This window comes from Eschrichtius robustus, chromosome 7, assembly GCF_028021215.1.
Source record: "Eschrichtius robustus isolate mEscRob2 chromosome 7, mEscRob2.pri, whole genome shotgun sequence".
NCBI classification, from domain to species: domain Eukaryota; kingdom Metazoa; phylum Chordata; class Mammalia; order Artiodactyla; family Eschrichtiidae; genus Eschrichtius; species Eschrichtius robustus.
Window position 1 is genome coordinate 75,358,613 of NC_090830.1, and position 18,114 is coordinate 75,376,726.

An 18,114-nucleotide genomic window follows, 5' to 3' on the forward strand; every position below is an offset into this window, starting at 1 on the left:
ATTTGCATCACAGCTGAAGAACCCAGAGCTTAAGGAACCCCAGTCTTTCATAATAGACTGCAGGCAAACCTGGCTGACTTTTGACCCAGATGGAGACAGTATTACACTGGACAGCAGACAAAACTATCCCCTGCCTCAGATGGAGAGTCTCTTCCAAGGCTGTTCTTTATATAAACGTCCTTGAAAAGATAGTCGAAATAAAGACCTCCAGTACCTCTGCTCCAAGAAGTGCAGAAATATAAGAGATTCATAGAGAACTGTCTCCCAACGGGGGCAAATCTTTAGAGCCTTGTAGGCCACTGTGAGGACTTTAGACTTTCTTGTGAGTGATCTGGAGATGGAGGGTTTGAGCAGAGGAGTTTTATGTAATTCTTCTCCCCACTCTATTCTTATTCCCCTATGCATGCTCAACATTAGGTCGACAGGCACTCAGAAACTGAAATGGAGGCTGAAAAGCAACTGTGTTAGGGTTCTCCAGAGAAAGAGAACCAATAGGATACATAGATTTGTATAAGAGGAGACACATTAAGGAACTGGCTCACTCAGTGATGGAGGCTAAAGAGCCAAAAAGTCGGTGGAATAGTTCAGTCTGACTCTGAAGGCCTGAGAATCAGGGGGCTGGTGGTGTAAGTCTTGGAGTCTGAAGGTCCTAGAGCAAGGAACTCTGATGTCCAAAGGCAGGAAGGTGGATGTCCCAGCTCAGGAAGAGAGAATTTGCCCTTCCTTTGTGTTTTTTTTGTTGCATTTGGGCCTTCAACAGATTGGATGATGCCCGTCAATGTTGGTGAGGGCACATCTCTTTACTCAGTGTACTGAAGCAAATGCTAACCTCTTCCAGAAACACAAGACACACCCAGAAATAATGTTTCACCGCTATCTGGGTGTTTGTTTTTTTTTTTTTTTAAGGAGGAACTTTATTAATTAACTAATTAATTTATTTTTGGCTGTGTTGGGTCTTCGTTTCTGTGCGAGGGCTTTCTCTAGTTGCGGCAAGCAGGGGCCACTCTTCATCGCGGTGCGCGGGCCTCTCACCATCGCGGCCTCTCTTGTTGTGGAGCACAGGCTCCAGACGCGCAGGCTCAGTAGTTGTGGCTCACGGGCCCAGTTGCTCCGCGGCATGTGGGATCTTCCCAGACCAGGGCTCGAACCCGTGTGCCCTGCATTAGCAGGCAGATTCTCAACCACTGTGCCACCAGGGAAGCCCTATCTGGGCGTTTTTTATTCCAGTCAAGTTGACCCATAAAATTAACCACCTATTGGAATTGTCAACATGGGGGCCATGGGGACCCCCATGCAGTTTCAGGGGAGTAATGGGGATGGATGTTTTACTGGAGTGACCTAAGGAGAGACCGTGAGAGGAGGAAAGGGGGCAGTGACCCTGGCCAGTGCCATTAGAAATGTGGCTGTGAAGGAGAGGAGAGGCCAGGGAGCCAAAAGGGCATGGATGCTGAAAATTAATGATCCCTTCCTGCATTGAGCATGGTAAAAACTGGAATACCATCTGTGTTAATACATAAAAATTCATTCAATTCTTGAGAAGAATGTAAATGTTTAGCCTTTTATCAGCTAGAGGATTTCATAAAATGTTGATTAGAAAAATCATTCTGAAAAACAATCCATCTAAAATTTGACGAGGTAAAAGTCTTAAGATTTCTAAATGTTTTCCCTTTGACATAATCTAGAGTGCAATTAGGAAAAAACCTTAATTCTTCTTAAACTAATTGTATGTTTCCTAGTTTGTGCACTGTTGGTGGGAATGTAAAATGGTGCATCCCCTATGGAAATCAATACGGGGGTTGCTCAAAAATAGGAAATAGAATTATCATATGATCCAGCAATTCTACTTCTGGGTATGTAACCCACAGAATTGAAAACAGGGTCTCAAAGAGATATTTGTATACTGATGTTCACAGCAGCAATGTTCACAACAGCCAAGAGGTGGAAGCAACCCACGTATCCATCAATGGATAAATGGATAAACAAAATGTGATATATACATGCAATGGATATTATTCAGCCTTAAAAAGGAAGGAAATTCTGATACATGCTACAACATGAATGAGCTTGGGGGACATGCTAAGTGAAATAAGCCAGTCACAAAAAGACAAATACTATATGATTCCACTTGTACATAGCGTTCTCAATTTCCTAGAGACAGAAAGTAGAATGGTGCTTGCCATGGCCTGGGAGGGGGCGGAAATGGGGAATTGTTTAATGGTTATAAAGTTTCAGTTCTGCAAGATGAAAAGAATTTTGGAGATCTGTTGCACAACATTGTGAATGTACTTAACACTACTAAACTATACAGTACACTTAAAAATGGTTAAGATGGTAAATTTATGTTATGTGTATTTTACGACAATTAAAAAAAACAGGGGACTTCCCTGGCAGTCCAGTGGTTAAGAATCCACCTTCCAATGCAGGGGACGCGGGTTCCATCCCTGGTCAGGGAACTAAGATCCCACGTGCCGCGGGGCAACTAAGCGCACGTGCCGCAACTACTGAGCCCACACACCACAACAAAAGAGCCCGTGTGCCGCAACAAAGATCCCGAGTGTCGCAACTAAGACCTGATGCAGCCAAATAAATAAAAATAAATATTAAAAAAAAAATTTAAAAAAAAACCAAAAACAGTTTTTGGTTTCACTTGGCACCTCCAGCACCTTCATCTTTCTGTGCCTGGTGTGTTTTGGCATTTCCATATTCTGCAGGGTTATTCCCATCCTTGCCAACATCGACTTTTCCCCCTTTCTCTCTCTCTTTTTTTAAAAAGTATTTATTTATTTATTTATGTATTTATTTATTTGGGTGCGCCGGGTCTTAGTTGCGGCACGCAGGATCTTCATTGCCACGTGTGGGATCTTCATTGCAGCACACGGGATCTTCAGTTGCGGCATGCACGTGGGATCTAATTTCCTGACTAAGGATCGAACCCGGGCCCCCTGCATTGGGAGCGTGGAGTCTTAGCCACTGTGCCACCAGGGAAGTCCCTCCACTTTCCTCTTTGGGTCCCTGCTCTCCCTTCTTTACAAGGGTCTTTTCAGGCTTGGGCTCTGGCTTTGGAGGCACAGGTTTAGCAGCTACTCTTGTATCTATTCATATTACAGGGTTAACCCAGCACCCACAACATACTCCCTTAAGATTAGTAGAATAATTAATAATAGTTCTTAATTTAAAAACATTGGTCGAGGTCCCCAAGAAGCATTAAGGATGCAACAAAATAAAGATTCTTTCCTTACATTGCAGAAATTCCACCCCCCTCCATACGTGCAAAAAAGGAAAAGAAAAGAAAAAAGCCTGAATGTGGAAGCTTTACAAAATTTTTGACTATTTTGAATATTGAATTAGAGTTCTCAGGGAAGTCCAAAAATATACATTTTAGTTTAATTACAGTCATATTTTGCTACATATTTATTTCCCTTTAGGAAGCAATGAAAGAATTTGTATTTTTTAGATTAATTCATTCAATATTTATGAAGTACATGCTATATGTGAGGACATATGCTAGGTGCTCGGAATACAGAGGGGAACAGAAGAGATAGGGGTCCTGCTCTCATGAGTCTTGCAGTCTAGTGGTACTTGGAAATCATCTCCTAGATTTTTAATGGCCCCACTGGAGGGTGCTCTAGCACCTCCAGAGAGCCCTGGACCCTGCTTTGGAAGCCACTACACTTTGTACTCCCCTCCACTGCCTCCTATAGGGCCACCCAGCAAATGCTTGTGGAACATGTTCAAATGGCATATCACACCATGACCATTCCAGTATTTATAGAGGAGTCATGCATTCAATAAATAGGCTTGGATATTTCCTAATGAGAAGGGTATGGCGGGGAGGGGGAGATATTATCAAACAGCATTGCAGATCACCAGGATTCCTTGAATACTTCTGTACCCATTACGGAAATAAGATAATAGTTCTTTCCAGTTTTAAAAACTGTTGGTGCCTCTTGAGGGCCTCCTAAAGTCCAGGGTCTCCTTAGCAAGGCCTTTCATTATCTGATCCTTGCCTACCTTTCTTGCCTGGCCCCCTTCTATTCTCCAACTTGTAATCAGCATCCCAGCTACCTACAACACATTAGATTTCAGGAACATGTCTCATGGAGTGGATTAAGAATATGTGTTCAACAATACATCTGTATTATCTTTACACCAGTTTAAAAGAATTAGGTAGCATCTATAAATAATAACATGAAATTTCAAAATGTATATAACTATGATCCCATACATGCTTAAAAAATACTAAATTGTATATTTATATTCAGATATATGTGTGTAAAAGCATAGAGAAAAATCAAGAAAGATTCATACCGAACTGATAGTGGTTAATCTCTAAGAAGGGAGTAGGATTGACAGCAAGCAAGGAGGACTTTATCTGTAATTTTTGAATTTTTAACATTAAAATTTGTGTATCTTCTTTGGAGAAATGTCTATTTAAGTCTTCCACCCATTTTTTGATTGGGTTATTTGTTTTTTTTTATTTTGAGCTGCTTGCATATTTTGGAGATTAATCCTTTGTCAGTTGGCTTCGCTTGCAAATATTTTCTCCTCCTACGCTGTTGGTGGGAATGTAAATTGATACAGCCACTGTGGAAAACAGTATAGAGGTTCCTTAAAAAACTAAAAATAGAACTACCATATGACCCAGCAATCCCACTAGTGGGCATATACCCAGAGAAAACCATAATTCAAAAAGACACATGCACCCCAATGTTCATAGCAGCATTATTTACAATAACCAGGACATGGAAGCAACCTAAATGTCCACCAACAGAGGAATCAATAAAGATGTGGTATAAAAAGGAACGAAATTGGGTCATTTGTAGACACGTGGATGGACCTAGAGAGTGTCATACAGAGTGAAGTAAGTCAGAAAGAGAAAAACAAATATCGTATATTAACGCATATATGTGGAATCTAGAAAAATGGCATAGATGATCTTATTTGCAAAGCAGAAATAGAGACAGAGATGTAGAGAACAAATGTATGGATACCAAGGGGGAAGAGGGAATGGAAGGAATTGGGAGATTAGGACTGACACATATACACTATTGATACTATGTATAAAATAGATAACTAATGAGACCATACTGTATAGAACAGGGAACTCTACTTAATGCACTGTGGTGACCTAAATGGGAAGGAAATCCAAAAAAGAGGGGATATATATATATGTATAGCTGATTCATTTTGCTGTATGGTAGAAGCTAACAACATTGTAAAGCAATTATACTCCAAAAAAATTAATTTTAAAAATTTTGTGTAATTTTAAAAATAAATAAAATACATTAAATCAACAATACATTAAAAGGATCATACACCACGATCAAGTGGGATTTATCCCTGGGATGCAAGATGGTTCAACATCCACAAATCAGTCAGTGTGATGCACCACATTAACAAATTACAGAATGAAAATCATATGATCGTCTCAATAGATGCAGAAAAAACTTTTGACAAAATTCAACATCCATTTACGATAAAAATTCTCAACAAAGTCGGTATACAGTGAACATAATAAAGGCCATATATGATAATAAAGGCCATATATGATAAACCTATGGCCAATATCTGTAGGTTTATCTGAACATAACAAAGGCCATATATGGTAAACCTACAGCCAACATTAAACTCAACGGTGAAAAGCTGAAAGCATTTCCTCTAAGATGAGGAACAGGACAAGGATACCCACAAGATGAAGTACATAGAGCCTATAGCATAGGGCCTGACGCTTAGGAAGTGTTCACAAATGGGAGCTATTATCATTTGCTGCTGTTGCTGTGATAGATGTTTGCTGGATTATCTCATGCTGATCATAACTACAACCCCATGAGAAAATTTTCCTGATCTCTGAAATTTATGACTAGAGCAGTGGTTTCAAACATAAGGGTATGTTAGAATCACCTGGGGAACTGGTTAAAAATTAGATTCCAGGGCTCAGTCCCTCCCAGTCCTTATTCTGTATGTCTAAAGTATATATATAATATATATATACATATAAGTATATATAATACATATACACATGTGTATATCCATATATAAGTATATATATTATATATATCATATATATGTTACATATAATATGTCGTATATATGTAACATATGATATATATAATATATATATAACAAATATACACATATGTATACATATATATAGAAAGAGAGAGAGAGAGAAAGGGAAGCCCCCTGCCACTAGCTGTGCTGAGCACTGTCCGCTGGTGTCCTTCTCCTACTTCATTTGATTTTCTTTAAAAAAATTTACAATTTTATACATGCTTTTAGAAAAACAATTCAATGAGCATAGAAGCTTACGGGCTTTCCTGGTGGCACAGTGGTTAAGAATCCGCCTGCCAATGCAGGGGACATGTGTTCGAGCCCTGGTCCGGGAAGATCCCACATGCCGCAGAGCAACTAAGCCCGTGCACCACAACTACTGAGCCTGCGCTCTAGAGCCCGCGAGCCACAACCACTGAGCCCATGTGCCACAACTACTGAAGCCCGCGCGCCTAGAGCGCATGCTCCACAACAAGAGAAGCCACCGCAATGAGAAGCCTGGGCACTGCAGCGAAGAGTAGCCCCCGCTCGCCTCAACTAGAGAAAGCCCGCACACAGCAACGAAGACCCAACACAGCCAAAAAGAAAAACAAATAAATAAATTAAAAAAAAAAAAAAGCATAGGAGCTTACAAAGTGGAAGGAAACTCCATGGGCCTGACTTCTTCCGCACGTAACTCATTCCCACTCCCTGAGATAACCATTGTTGGCTGTGGTTTATTTTTGTTTGTTTGTCCCCAGAAATTGTCTATACCCATACAAGCATATCCATTAATGTGTCTCTTTCCCCACAGTGCTCCCTTTGTAAAAACACAAATAGGATCATAGGATAGAGCAGGGATTGGCAAATGGTTTTGGTAAAGGGTCAAATAGTAAATATTTTTGACTTTGCAGGTCATGTGGTCTCTATCCCAACTACTAAATTCTCTCTTCATTGTAGCTGGAAGGCAGTCACAGCAATTCATAAATGAAAGGGTGTGACTGTGTTCCAATAAAGTGTTTTTACCAAACCTCTGGCAGGCTGGATTTGGCCCACAGGCCATAGCTGGCAGCTATAGAGTACTACAACTTTTTCTCTTTTCACTTAGGTATTTTGAACATCTTTTCCATATCAGCCCATGCAGTGACTTCATTGACTGCTACATGTACGAATATTTAGCCATTCCTCAACTGGACTGCTAGATATTTTTCCAGGTTTTGCTATACTTAACAAAGCTGCCATAGGCTGTGTGCCTGGTTGACTATTCTTAGTCAACTAGAATGAATTCTTAGAGCAGAATTGCTGACTCAAAGTATAAAGACAAATTTAAAATTTTGATAGAGATTGCCAAATTGCTCTCAGGCTTTTTTAAAAATTCAGATTGCCACATACCCTTGTGGTGTTCATTGCTTAATCTTATTTCTGGCGAATATTTTCTGTTAATTTAAAGGTTTTGTAATAACTAAGGGAAAGATCCCAAAGAGAGACAGAGGGAGCAATAAACTCTGTGGCAATCGACTCGAGTTAATAACTCTTCAATAAATACTTGCCATCATGAAGCAATTCGCACAGCATTCTTGTCAGTGTAAAGGCAAATTCCCTTTGGCCTAGACTCCCAGAAAGCAGTAAGGGCAGCTGTTCTAAATGTAAAGAACATTCTGTGCAAAAGCACAATATAAGCTCTTGTGTAGCAAATATGCTGATTAGATTGGACATAATTGCCATTACAGCTGCAGCACCTGCAGGCCTGGGCTCAGGGATGGTGAAAATGAATTTTGAATTTCTAATTGGCATTCTCATTCAGACCCTTTATACAACTGGGCCAACGCTTCAGATTCCCTTACCTGAAAATCTGCATTGATCACGCAGTGTTGCTGAGATTACATTTAAAAAATTTTTTTAATTTAATTTTTATTTTATATTGGAGTGTAGTTGATTTACAATGTTGTGTTAGTTTCAGGTGTACAGCAAAGTGATTCAGTTATACATATACATATATCCATTCTTTTTCAGATTATTTTCCCATATAGGTTATTACAGAATACTGAGTAGAGTTTCCTGTGCTGTACAGTAGGTTGTTGTTGATTATCTGTTTTATATATAATAGTGTGTATATGTTAATCCCAAACCCCTAATTTATCCCTCCCCTCCACCTTTCCCCTTTGGTAACCATAAGTTTGTTTTCCAAGTCTGTGAGTCTGTTTCTGTTTTGTAAATAAGTTCATTTGTATCATTTTTTTAGATTCCACATATAAGTGATAACATATGATGTTTGTCTTTCTCTGTCTGACTTACTTCACTTAGTATGATAATCTCTAGGTCCATCCATGTTGCTGCAAATGGCATTATTTCATTGTTTTTTTTTATGGCTGAGTATATTCCATTGTATAAATGTACCACATATTCTTTATCCATTCCTCTGTCAATGGACATTTAGGTTGCTTCCATATCTTGGCTATTGTAAATAGTGCTGCAGTGAACACTGGGGTGCATGTATCTTTTTTTTTATAGGAAGAACCATTGTGTCGTATACCTTATTTTTTTAATTTATTTTATTTTTCAATTTATTTTATTTTTTAAAATCTTTGGCTGCGTTGGGTCTTCATTGCTGCGCACGGGCTTCCTCTAGCTGTGGCGAGCGGGGGCTACTCTTTGTTGCAGTGAGTGGGCTTCTTGTTGTGGAGCACAGGCTCTAGGCGCGTGGGCTTCAGTAGCTGCAGCACATGCGCTCAGTAGTTGTGGCTTGCAGGCTCTAGAGCGCAGGCTCAGTAGTTGTGGTGCACGGGCTCAGTTGCTCCGTGGCATGTGGGATCTTCCTGGACCAAGGCTCGAACCCGTGTCCCCTGCATTTGCAGGCGGGTCCTTAACCACTTCACTACCAGGGAAGCCCTGACTGATGTTCGTATTTTTTTCTTTTTGGCCGTGCCACACAACCTGTGGTTCCCGGACTAGGGATTGAATCCGGGCCCACGGCAGTGAAAGCACAGTCCTAACCACTGGACCCCAGGGAATTCTTTCCCCTGATGTCCTTATAAGGGGAAATTTGGAAACAAGCACACAGGGAGAACACCCTGTGTACATTAGGGTTATGCTGCCACAAGCCAGGAACTATCAAAAGCAGGGAGAGGCCTGGAACAGATCCTTCCCAATAGCCTTCAGAGGGAGCACGGGCCTGCTGATACCTGGATCTCGGACTTCTAGCTTCCAGAACAGTGAGGCAATACATTTCTCTTGTTTAGCCCATCCAGTTTGTGGTACTTGGTTATGGTAGCCTAGCAAGTGAATACAAGAGTATTTCACATTCCTTACCTGAACAGAGGAGCGGAAGCTTTCTACAGAGGATCTCACACAGGAGAACTATTGCTGACATTTCTTCTGACTAGTGTTCTATCCCCTTTCCTTTCCATAAATTTGGGCGGATGATTCCTACTTATTGGACCGATACTTGTGAAGTCCCCCACTTTGTACAGTCTTTCATTAGAAAACATATTTCTTATCCTAACAAATCACTTCAGAAATCACATATTACAATGACTGAGGCAGCATTTAAAAACAGATCTTATAAAAGGAATAAGAGAAATATTACTACAATCTGAATGCTGATGTTTCTGGTCCTGGACCAGACAAGAAGGCATAGACCTGTTTTTCTCTACTTCTCCTGCTAAGCACAGCTATAAACCCTGGAGATGACAAGACACAGCCAAGAACTCTGAAAGGTGCTAAAAAGGCGAGCTGGTTTGGGCCCCCAGGACCAGAGAACAGCAGTGACAGGGCACATGCATCCTACCACCACCAGGAGGAGGAGAAGAGTCCTTCCCAACCCCTAATCTAGCAACAGAAGGCAGTCCAGATAGGCTCATTCCTCTACCTCCCCCATAGGGGATGGGGGTCCCTCTGGTGGGCATGACACTACCTGGCAGGGGGGCTCACTGGGAGCCCAGGCAGAAATAAACAACCAGGGAGGCACTCTCCTTCCCCACAAGGCCTGAGACTCCCCTTTTCCACCAAGAGTTACCTAGGTAGGCGGGTGAGCTGAGCCTGAGGGAGAAATCCAGCTATAATGGGTAGACCAGTTCAGGAAGCTTCTTTATCCCTGTAGCCTAAGACTCTCCTCCTCCACCAAGAGATACTCAGCCCCCTCAGGCGGCACCAGCAGGAACCAACAGAAGCCCCAGTGGCACCAGATAAACCAAGCTGACCAAAATAACACTGCAAAGCTGCTGAAAATTAAACTGCCATTGAAACCACAGTCCACAAAAGCAGGCCAAGACCCATGTGCTAACCCTAAATAGAGTGATGCCTGGTAAAAGATTTAAATGGATCCTAGTGTCTCCTAACATAACAGACAAAATGTCTAGGATATTATTAACAATCACCCATCATACCAACAACCAAGAAAATCACAACTTGATTGAGAAAACACAGTCAGTGGATGCCAACACTGACCTGAGATTATAGAGCTAAATAAGTAGACGGGCTAGGATTAAAAACTCAGGTCTGCACAGCTCCAAAGCCACGAATTTAATCACAAAACTATCTTGGCTGATGGCTCACAATGGGATGATAGGAATTAGGTAAGAGTATAGTATCAAGACTGCTGTAAATATAAGGGATTTCATTTTCAGGTGCCTACAAATAAAGTCAGTTTTAGTCTAATAAATAAAAGTGAATTATAAGATCATTCACAGAAAACAAATACCAAACAGCACCCAAGCCTGCTTGGTAGTGTTAGGCTTCAGATTAAAATAAAAATATCATAAACCAAGTTTCAACAAAATAATTTTATTTCCTAACACATGGCAAACATATACATCCAATACGTATTTATCTTGGACATTTATTCACAGATGACTTCCAAACTACAACTGTCTTGATATTTAAGCAGGAACTAAAAGTTATCTTAGTCGATATGAAAGATGCTTTTAGATGGATAACAGTATGGATATATTGGATTGGTCACAGCAGAATTTGATTGATTAGTTCTATAAATTTAAAGCTTGGAAAAGTTACTACTTTTGCATCTAATGCTTTCAGACGAAAAGGATGCAGCAATATCAGCTTGTATTCCAGAGAAATTTCCTTAGTTTTTCTGGTGATGGAACCACTTATCCACTGTAGTCAGAGAAAAGAAAAAATTAGAATCCCTGTTAGGAATCAAAATTACACCCAACATATAACAATGAATAACATATTTGCTTTAAGGTATCCTCCTATGGATTACATTAAAACAAACCTACATACATACAAAGCTTCACTACACAAAACCAGGTAATTTCCCAGTGTTTTCTTTTGGGCTTCTTTACTCTTGATGCTGATCCTATGGACATGCAATTCTCACCAGAAGAACCTTACAGAGAATTCTAACATCTAAAGGTGGAAAGAACTGTTTCCTGGGTGAAGCAGCCTGGGGCCAGATGGGGACGAAGAGCCCAGCCTGCTCCAACCTCCACAAGGCATCTACCAGGAGCTCTGAGAACAGTGGGTCATGGTCATGCTGTCACAGGGGTGGCACTAAAGGTGGTATGTACAGCCATCTTTCTTCCCACATGTGCTACAGAACTCTAAAGGTGCTTCTTCTCCCCGTCCTTCTCTTTCTCTGTATGTATGTGGTATGTAAGAGGTATCTATAGATATAGATGTAATTTTCCCACACATATGCATAATGTTTAATGTAATTTTACTAGATATAGATCTTACCATCTGTTGGTATTGTGCAGGCAGATTCACATGGTGGTGGTAACTAAAATAAAATGTTAAAATGTATTAGTCTAATCCCAGAAAAAAAATAAGCTAAAAAAGTATACTGATACAAAGATTAAAAGGAATCTAAACAGAAGACAACTATCCCAATTTTTAGGTTCTAAAAATAATTTACAATAGATAGTAACAATGCAAAGCTTGCTCTGCTGCTAAGAAATGCTAACAAATTCAAACCGCTTAGCTTTTAATGACATACAGGAGAATAAATAATAAAAATAAATTTGTTACAGCAGAAACTAACACAACATTGTAAAGCAACTATACTCCAATTAAAAAAAACTGCTTTTGAAATAAAGAATTAAAAAACCAACATATGTATATATAAAGGTTTTATATATACACACATATATATAAAATGTAGGCAGAATGTTCTCATTGAAAAGTTATGATTGTTAACCAATGGCTTTTCCCTTCCAATTTATCTTATTCATCTCAACTTTGTCAAAATTCATATATAAATAAAAATAAATCTAAATGTATTGGCTTCATCATTAAATTGTCCTTTTCCCTTGTATTACCCTGTTTACAAGGCTGTAAAGTCAGACCTCATTTTCTTTTGTTTTCCTTATTTAATATTGTAAATGAGAATAATTTTAGACAATCTTCAGTCTTTAGGTTAATACAAATCAGATCATTAAAAATAATACAAAAACAAAATTATTTCTTTGATGGACAGTTTACTTCCTCACATGAAATTCTCCTCTAGGACTATAAACCACTCCTGCAATGGCACCTGAAATTTGGTAACTTTCTCATTCCTTGCTATGACCAAGTCAAATAAGTTCCCATTGGTACTTCTGTGAAAAATGGCTTATGATAAGTACCCAGGCACTTGGGTTACTTAGAACATTCTGGAGTCATTTTGATTTTTACAAATTGTCCTCCTTTGTTATCTGCCCAGTATAGTGTTGGCTAGGACCCTCCTCAGGTTTCCCCTCAGTCAAATGTCTACTTGTATTTATGGTTTGTAATTTCAAGATCTCACATTGTAATATGTGTATAGGACATCCTCAAATATTTATTGAAGGTACTTTCCCTCCCCATTCAACACCATATTTTTTGGCCACCAGGCATGTTCTTTTTCAAGGAAACCTTTACTTACAGCATCCACAATGGCTTTGGCAGCATCAGGATCACACTGGAAGGGGCTCTCAAACACTGTGGTATTCATGCTGTTGAACAAAGGAAAGTTGTCATGAGTCACAGTAACAAAAACTTCTCTCTTATTAAAACTCTCTCTTGTTAAAAATAACAAGTTGAAGGTGGTAGGCCAGATGAGATTCAAGTCTGGCTTAGTTGAAAGCTTTCTCACCTATATTAAATATTCTAATTATTTAATATACAGCTATTCTTGTGGTCAATTTTACTCAAATCCCTTAACAAGTTCAGATTTTAAAGTATGTGATTGAATGCAGTGTAATTCTCAATGAAAGAGCTAAGATGCAAATGAAAATGACAAACATATCTTTCCTAATTAGATAAAATGAAAAAAACAAAAAACAAAAAATCCAGTTTCTGTTAGTGTTGACATCTGAGATAGACACTCCTGGCAGGAGTAACACCTGGTTCAATATTCCTGAAAAATAATCTGGTAAAATGTGTCCACAACAAAATAATAAAAGAAAAAGTAAGAGAAAAATATAAAAAAACAAACAAAAAAATGTGTCTAAAACCTTTTAAAAAGCACATACTCTTTGACAGATAAATTCCACATCTCGGAACTCAGAGATTTAAACTATGATGTACAAAGATGTTCAACATACACGATTTCACTATTGGTAAGAGTGGAAACTTGGAAGTAACCAAAATGTCCAACAACAGGGATGACTAAAAATGATTTATCCATGAGATGGAATATTACACAGATGGAATGTTATATAGTATAAAAGTATTATATTCTTAATGACATGAGAAATGCTTATAGTGTTAACTTTTTTAAACCATAAAACAAATTGTATATACAATATGATCCTAATTATTTTTGAAAATATTATACTTGTACACAAAGGACTGTAAAAAGAAAAAACTAAACGTTAATAAGAGTATCTATTACTCTTATTAACTGTGATTAATAAGAAAAACTGTGATTAAAATGATTTTTTAAAAACTTTTTTTGGTTAACTATAGTTCAAAATTTCCTATGTATTAAATTATTGTGTATTATTATAACATGGGTATGATCAGAAATATTCTATTAAAATGAAAAAGAAATATCTTCAGTTACCTGCCACTTAACATGCATTAAGCCCATTTCCATAGAAATAATAGGACACCACAAAATAGAGACGTTATTAAAAGCAAAGTCTCATGATTGTACATTTTCACACAAATGTGTAAGTGTGCTCAGTTTTTCTTATGTTTGTGGAGAGACAATGTTTGCATTTTACAGGACATTATCCTGACTTACAGAACAGAAGATTCCTGAGAATTATTTTTACATTAGGATTTTCTCATAATCAGAAAAAAATCTTACTACCCAGATAAAATGACATTTATAAAAAAAAGTAATACACATATGTAGTTAGAAAATTCAGAAAGTCACAAATTGAAAGCCTCTCTCCCTCCCATCTCCAAATGGTTGTCTCCAAAGGCAATCATTATCTATAGTTCGTTTCCCTCCAGAAAAAAAAATTTAAATATAAACAGATGCTGGGGTGTGTGTGTGTATCTCACCTTGCATAAATGGGATCATACTAGATATACTACTATGGACTTTGCTTTTCTCACTTAATATATTTTGGTCGTCTTTCCTTATCAACATATAGAGAACTTTTTTTTTACTGTGACATATACTGTTCTATTATATGGATGTGCTTAACCATTTACATTTTGGTTGTTTCTAACTTTTTGCTATTATAAATGACACTGCAATGAACATCCTTATACATAAATCTTTTGGGACTATATCTATAGGATACATTCCTAGTAGTGGTTCTACAAAGAAATAACATGCATTTAAAATTTTGGGCTGAATATTGTCAAATTGCCCTTCACAAAGGTTGTACCCATTTAAACTCTCACCAACCATGTACATAGATAGATAGATAGATAGATAGATAGATAGATAGATAGATAGATAGATATAGATATTCTTGCCATCCCGGCTATCATTTAATTTTTAAAAATTTTGCAAATCTACTGGGGGATAACACTATCTTTCTGAGCTGCATTTTATTTTATTTATTTATTTATTTATTTATTTTTTAAAATTTTATAGCTACTTTTATTTTTATTCATTTATTTATTTTTGGCTGTGCTGGGTCTTCGGTTCGTGCGAGGGCTTTCTCTAGTTGCGGCAAGTGGGGGCCACTCTTCATCGCGGTGCGGGGACCGCTCTTCATCGCGGTGCGCGGGCCTTTCACTATCGCGGCCCCTCCCGTTGCGGGGCACAGGCTCCAGTCGCGCAGGCTCAGTAGTTGTGGCTCACGGGCCCAGCCGCTCCGTGGCATGTGGGATCTTCCCAGACCAGGGCTCGAACCCGTGTCCCCTGCATTAGCAGGCAGATTTTCAACCACTGCGCCACCAGGGAAGCCCCTGAGCTGCATTTTAAATTATAAAATGAGGACTTCCCTGGTGGCACAGTGGTTAAGAATCCGCCTGCCAATGCAGCGGACAGAGGTTCAATCTCTGGTCTGGGAAGATCCCACATGCCGCGGAGCAACTAAGCCCATGCGCCACAACTACTGAGCCTGCACTCTAGAGCCCACGTGCTGCACCTACTGAGCCCGCGTGCTGCAACTACTGAAGCCCGCATGCCTAGAGCCCATGCTCTGCAACAAGAGAAGCCACCGCAATGAGAAGCCTGTGCACCGCAACGAACAGTAGCCCCCGCTCACCACAACTAGAGAAAGCCCGCGCGCAGCAATGAAGACCCAACACAGCCAAAAAAAAAAAAAAAAAAAAGAATAAACTAATGCCACTACTAATGAAATAAATCTTGAAAGAATTTATTTTAAAAAAATTACATTAAAAAAATAACACCACAAGTAAATCTTTCTTTTATGGATTTTGAGTTTGTCTTCTGTTTGGAAAGTTCTTCCCTACTACAAGCTAATGAATAAATTCACCTATACTTTTTCTAGAATTTTCTCACATTACAATTTATCTGTCTGGAATTAAATGCTGATGTAAGACTAGGGTTACAAACCCTAGTTTGCAGCCAGCACCCAGTTAACATGTGGATATAAAGTAGTTGGAGGTAAGAACACTGGTGCTGGGTTGCTTGCACAGGGCCCTCGTGGAGCACCGGCCCGGTTACAGCACCTTTCCAAAATGAAACGGCCACAGCCATGAGGGTGGTTGCCAGTGTGTATATCTGGCATAAGGCATGTAAGGAGCAAGAGAGAGATCTAGTCTTATTTTCTTCCTAAACAGGCAGTTGGTCCAAACACTCAATTAAAATACCTTCTTTATTATAAATTGAATTCCCATACATCTTTAGCTCTACTTTAGGTCTATCAAACTCTAACAGAACTGAATAATTTGACTTTCTTCAGTACCAAATTCTTAGTAAAACAATACTACTAAACAGTACCAAAATAATTAACACTCTTCCTCACCACAACAACTACCCTTACTTTTTTCAGAATTTCCCTCGTTATTCTGAGATGCAGATTTTTTCTAGATGAAACTGAATGTTATTCATGAATATATATTATACCTTTCTATTTAACATCTTTTATATTTCTCAATAGAGTCTTAAACTTTTCTTCTTCTGGGACCTTCAGGTTTCTTATTTATACTGTGTTTTTTGTTTTTGTTTTTTAAATTAATTAATTAATTAATTTTTGGCTGTGTTGGGTCTTCGTTTCTGTGCGAGGGCTTTCTCTAGTTGTGGCAAGCGGGGGCCACTCTTCATCGCGGTGCGCGGGCCTCTCACTATCGCGGCCTCTCTTGTTGCGGAGCACAGGTTCCAGACGCGCAGGCTCAGTAGTTGTGGCTCACGGGCCTAGTTGCTCCGAGGCATGTAGGATCTTCCCAGACCAGGGCTCGAACCCGTGTCCCCTGCATTAGCAGGCAGATTCTCAACCACTGCGCCACCAGGGAAGCCCCTGTGTTTTGTTTTTAAATACTATTCTACATGAGATCTTTTCCTCCATTATAGTTTCTGTTACACTTCATATAGAAAGCTAGCAATGTACATATATACTCATTTTGTAATCATTCACCTTGCTGAATTCTTTTTTCTAGGGTTTTCTGGGTACACAATCATATCATCTGCAACAATTTGCTCCCCCTTTTCTAATATTCCTGCATCTTCTTTCTCTTATTTACTTCATCAACTAGTATTTCCAGAACAACACTAGTTAAGTGGTAATGGTGGGCATTCTCTTATAATCTTTAAAAGAGGAAGTACTGTACTAAAAATGATCTGGGGCCAGACAGACTTGGATGCGAGTCCTGACTCCAAAACGCTTACTGTGGTATGACTTTGGTGAAGTTTAATCTCCCTGCATCTGTGTTGCAGGCTTGGCAAATATTAACTGCTCAATCATATTAGCTATTATTAGTAGTAGTAGTTAATTCAGTGTGCATAGTAGATCCTGGTTTAGTTGTAATGAACCTTACGTATTCACATCAGAGAATACCAACCCTTGAACTCAACCTGATTATACCCATCCCATTCTGAGCACCCTGATGCTAGGCAGGTTTTCCCAGTTAGCCTTACAAAGCTCTGATCTCACTGTGCCCTTTATAGTTTTAGTTTGTACTTATTCAGAGAGTATCTTGTGGCATTTTTCAGTTGTTTATATAGTTACCTTCTGTAAAGAAAAAAAATGTTGCCTACCATTCCAGTTCTACAAGGATCAAGCCATTAGCCACTACAGTCACCCACGGACAGTGAGCCCTGAGGGGAATTCAGGATGGAGAAAACCAGGAAACATTTGGGTATATTGGCCCCTAGATAGTTAACATGCATTTCTAAGAAAAAATTTCACATGACCCCAGATTCTTGCCTCTTCCCATACATAGAAAAACACTAAAATCATTAACTTGAAAGGTCTCTTCTTTATGAATAGCAGTAATCTTTTTATGCTTGACTACATGTTTTCCCAGCAAAAAAGTTCATGTATATCTTGGCTCCTCCCTTATCTCTCCGGAGCAGTTCCTCAGAGCTATCTGAGAGGCTGTCTTCCAGGCTATAGTCCTTGAATAATACTTAACTCACAACCTTCCCGTTGTGTGGTTTTTCTTTCAGTCTACACTTCCTACTGACTTAAGCACTGACAAAACCAGTCTCTTTCCCTAAGTGAATGGAACGGTGGAGTATGTTAAGGTAATTAAAACCTCTGGAGTAAGCTAGTCTGCTTTGTGTGTTAAACA

General features: G+C 39.1%; 1 protein-coding gene across 1 annotated transcript in view; it reads right to left on the minus strand.

Moving 5' to 3' along the window:
• Positions 1–10,796: 10,796 nt before the first annotated feature.
• Positions 10,797–18,114, minus strand: part of PPA1 (inorganic pyrophosphatase 1) — a 36,837-nt gene continuing 29,519 nt past the window's right edge. Inside the window, exons 9-11 of the mRNA XM_068547737.1 lie at positions 12,893–12,962; positions 11,728–11,770; positions 10,797–11,142 (exon numbers count right to left, since the gene is read on the minus strand). Of these exons, the coding sequence (XP_068403838.1) occupies positions 11,111–11,142; positions 11,728–11,770; positions 12,893–12,962 (145 nt within the window). The 3' untranslated portion in view covers positions 10,797–11,110. The remainder of the gene's footprint in view (positions 11,143–11,727; positions 11,771–12,892; positions 12,963–18,114) is intronic.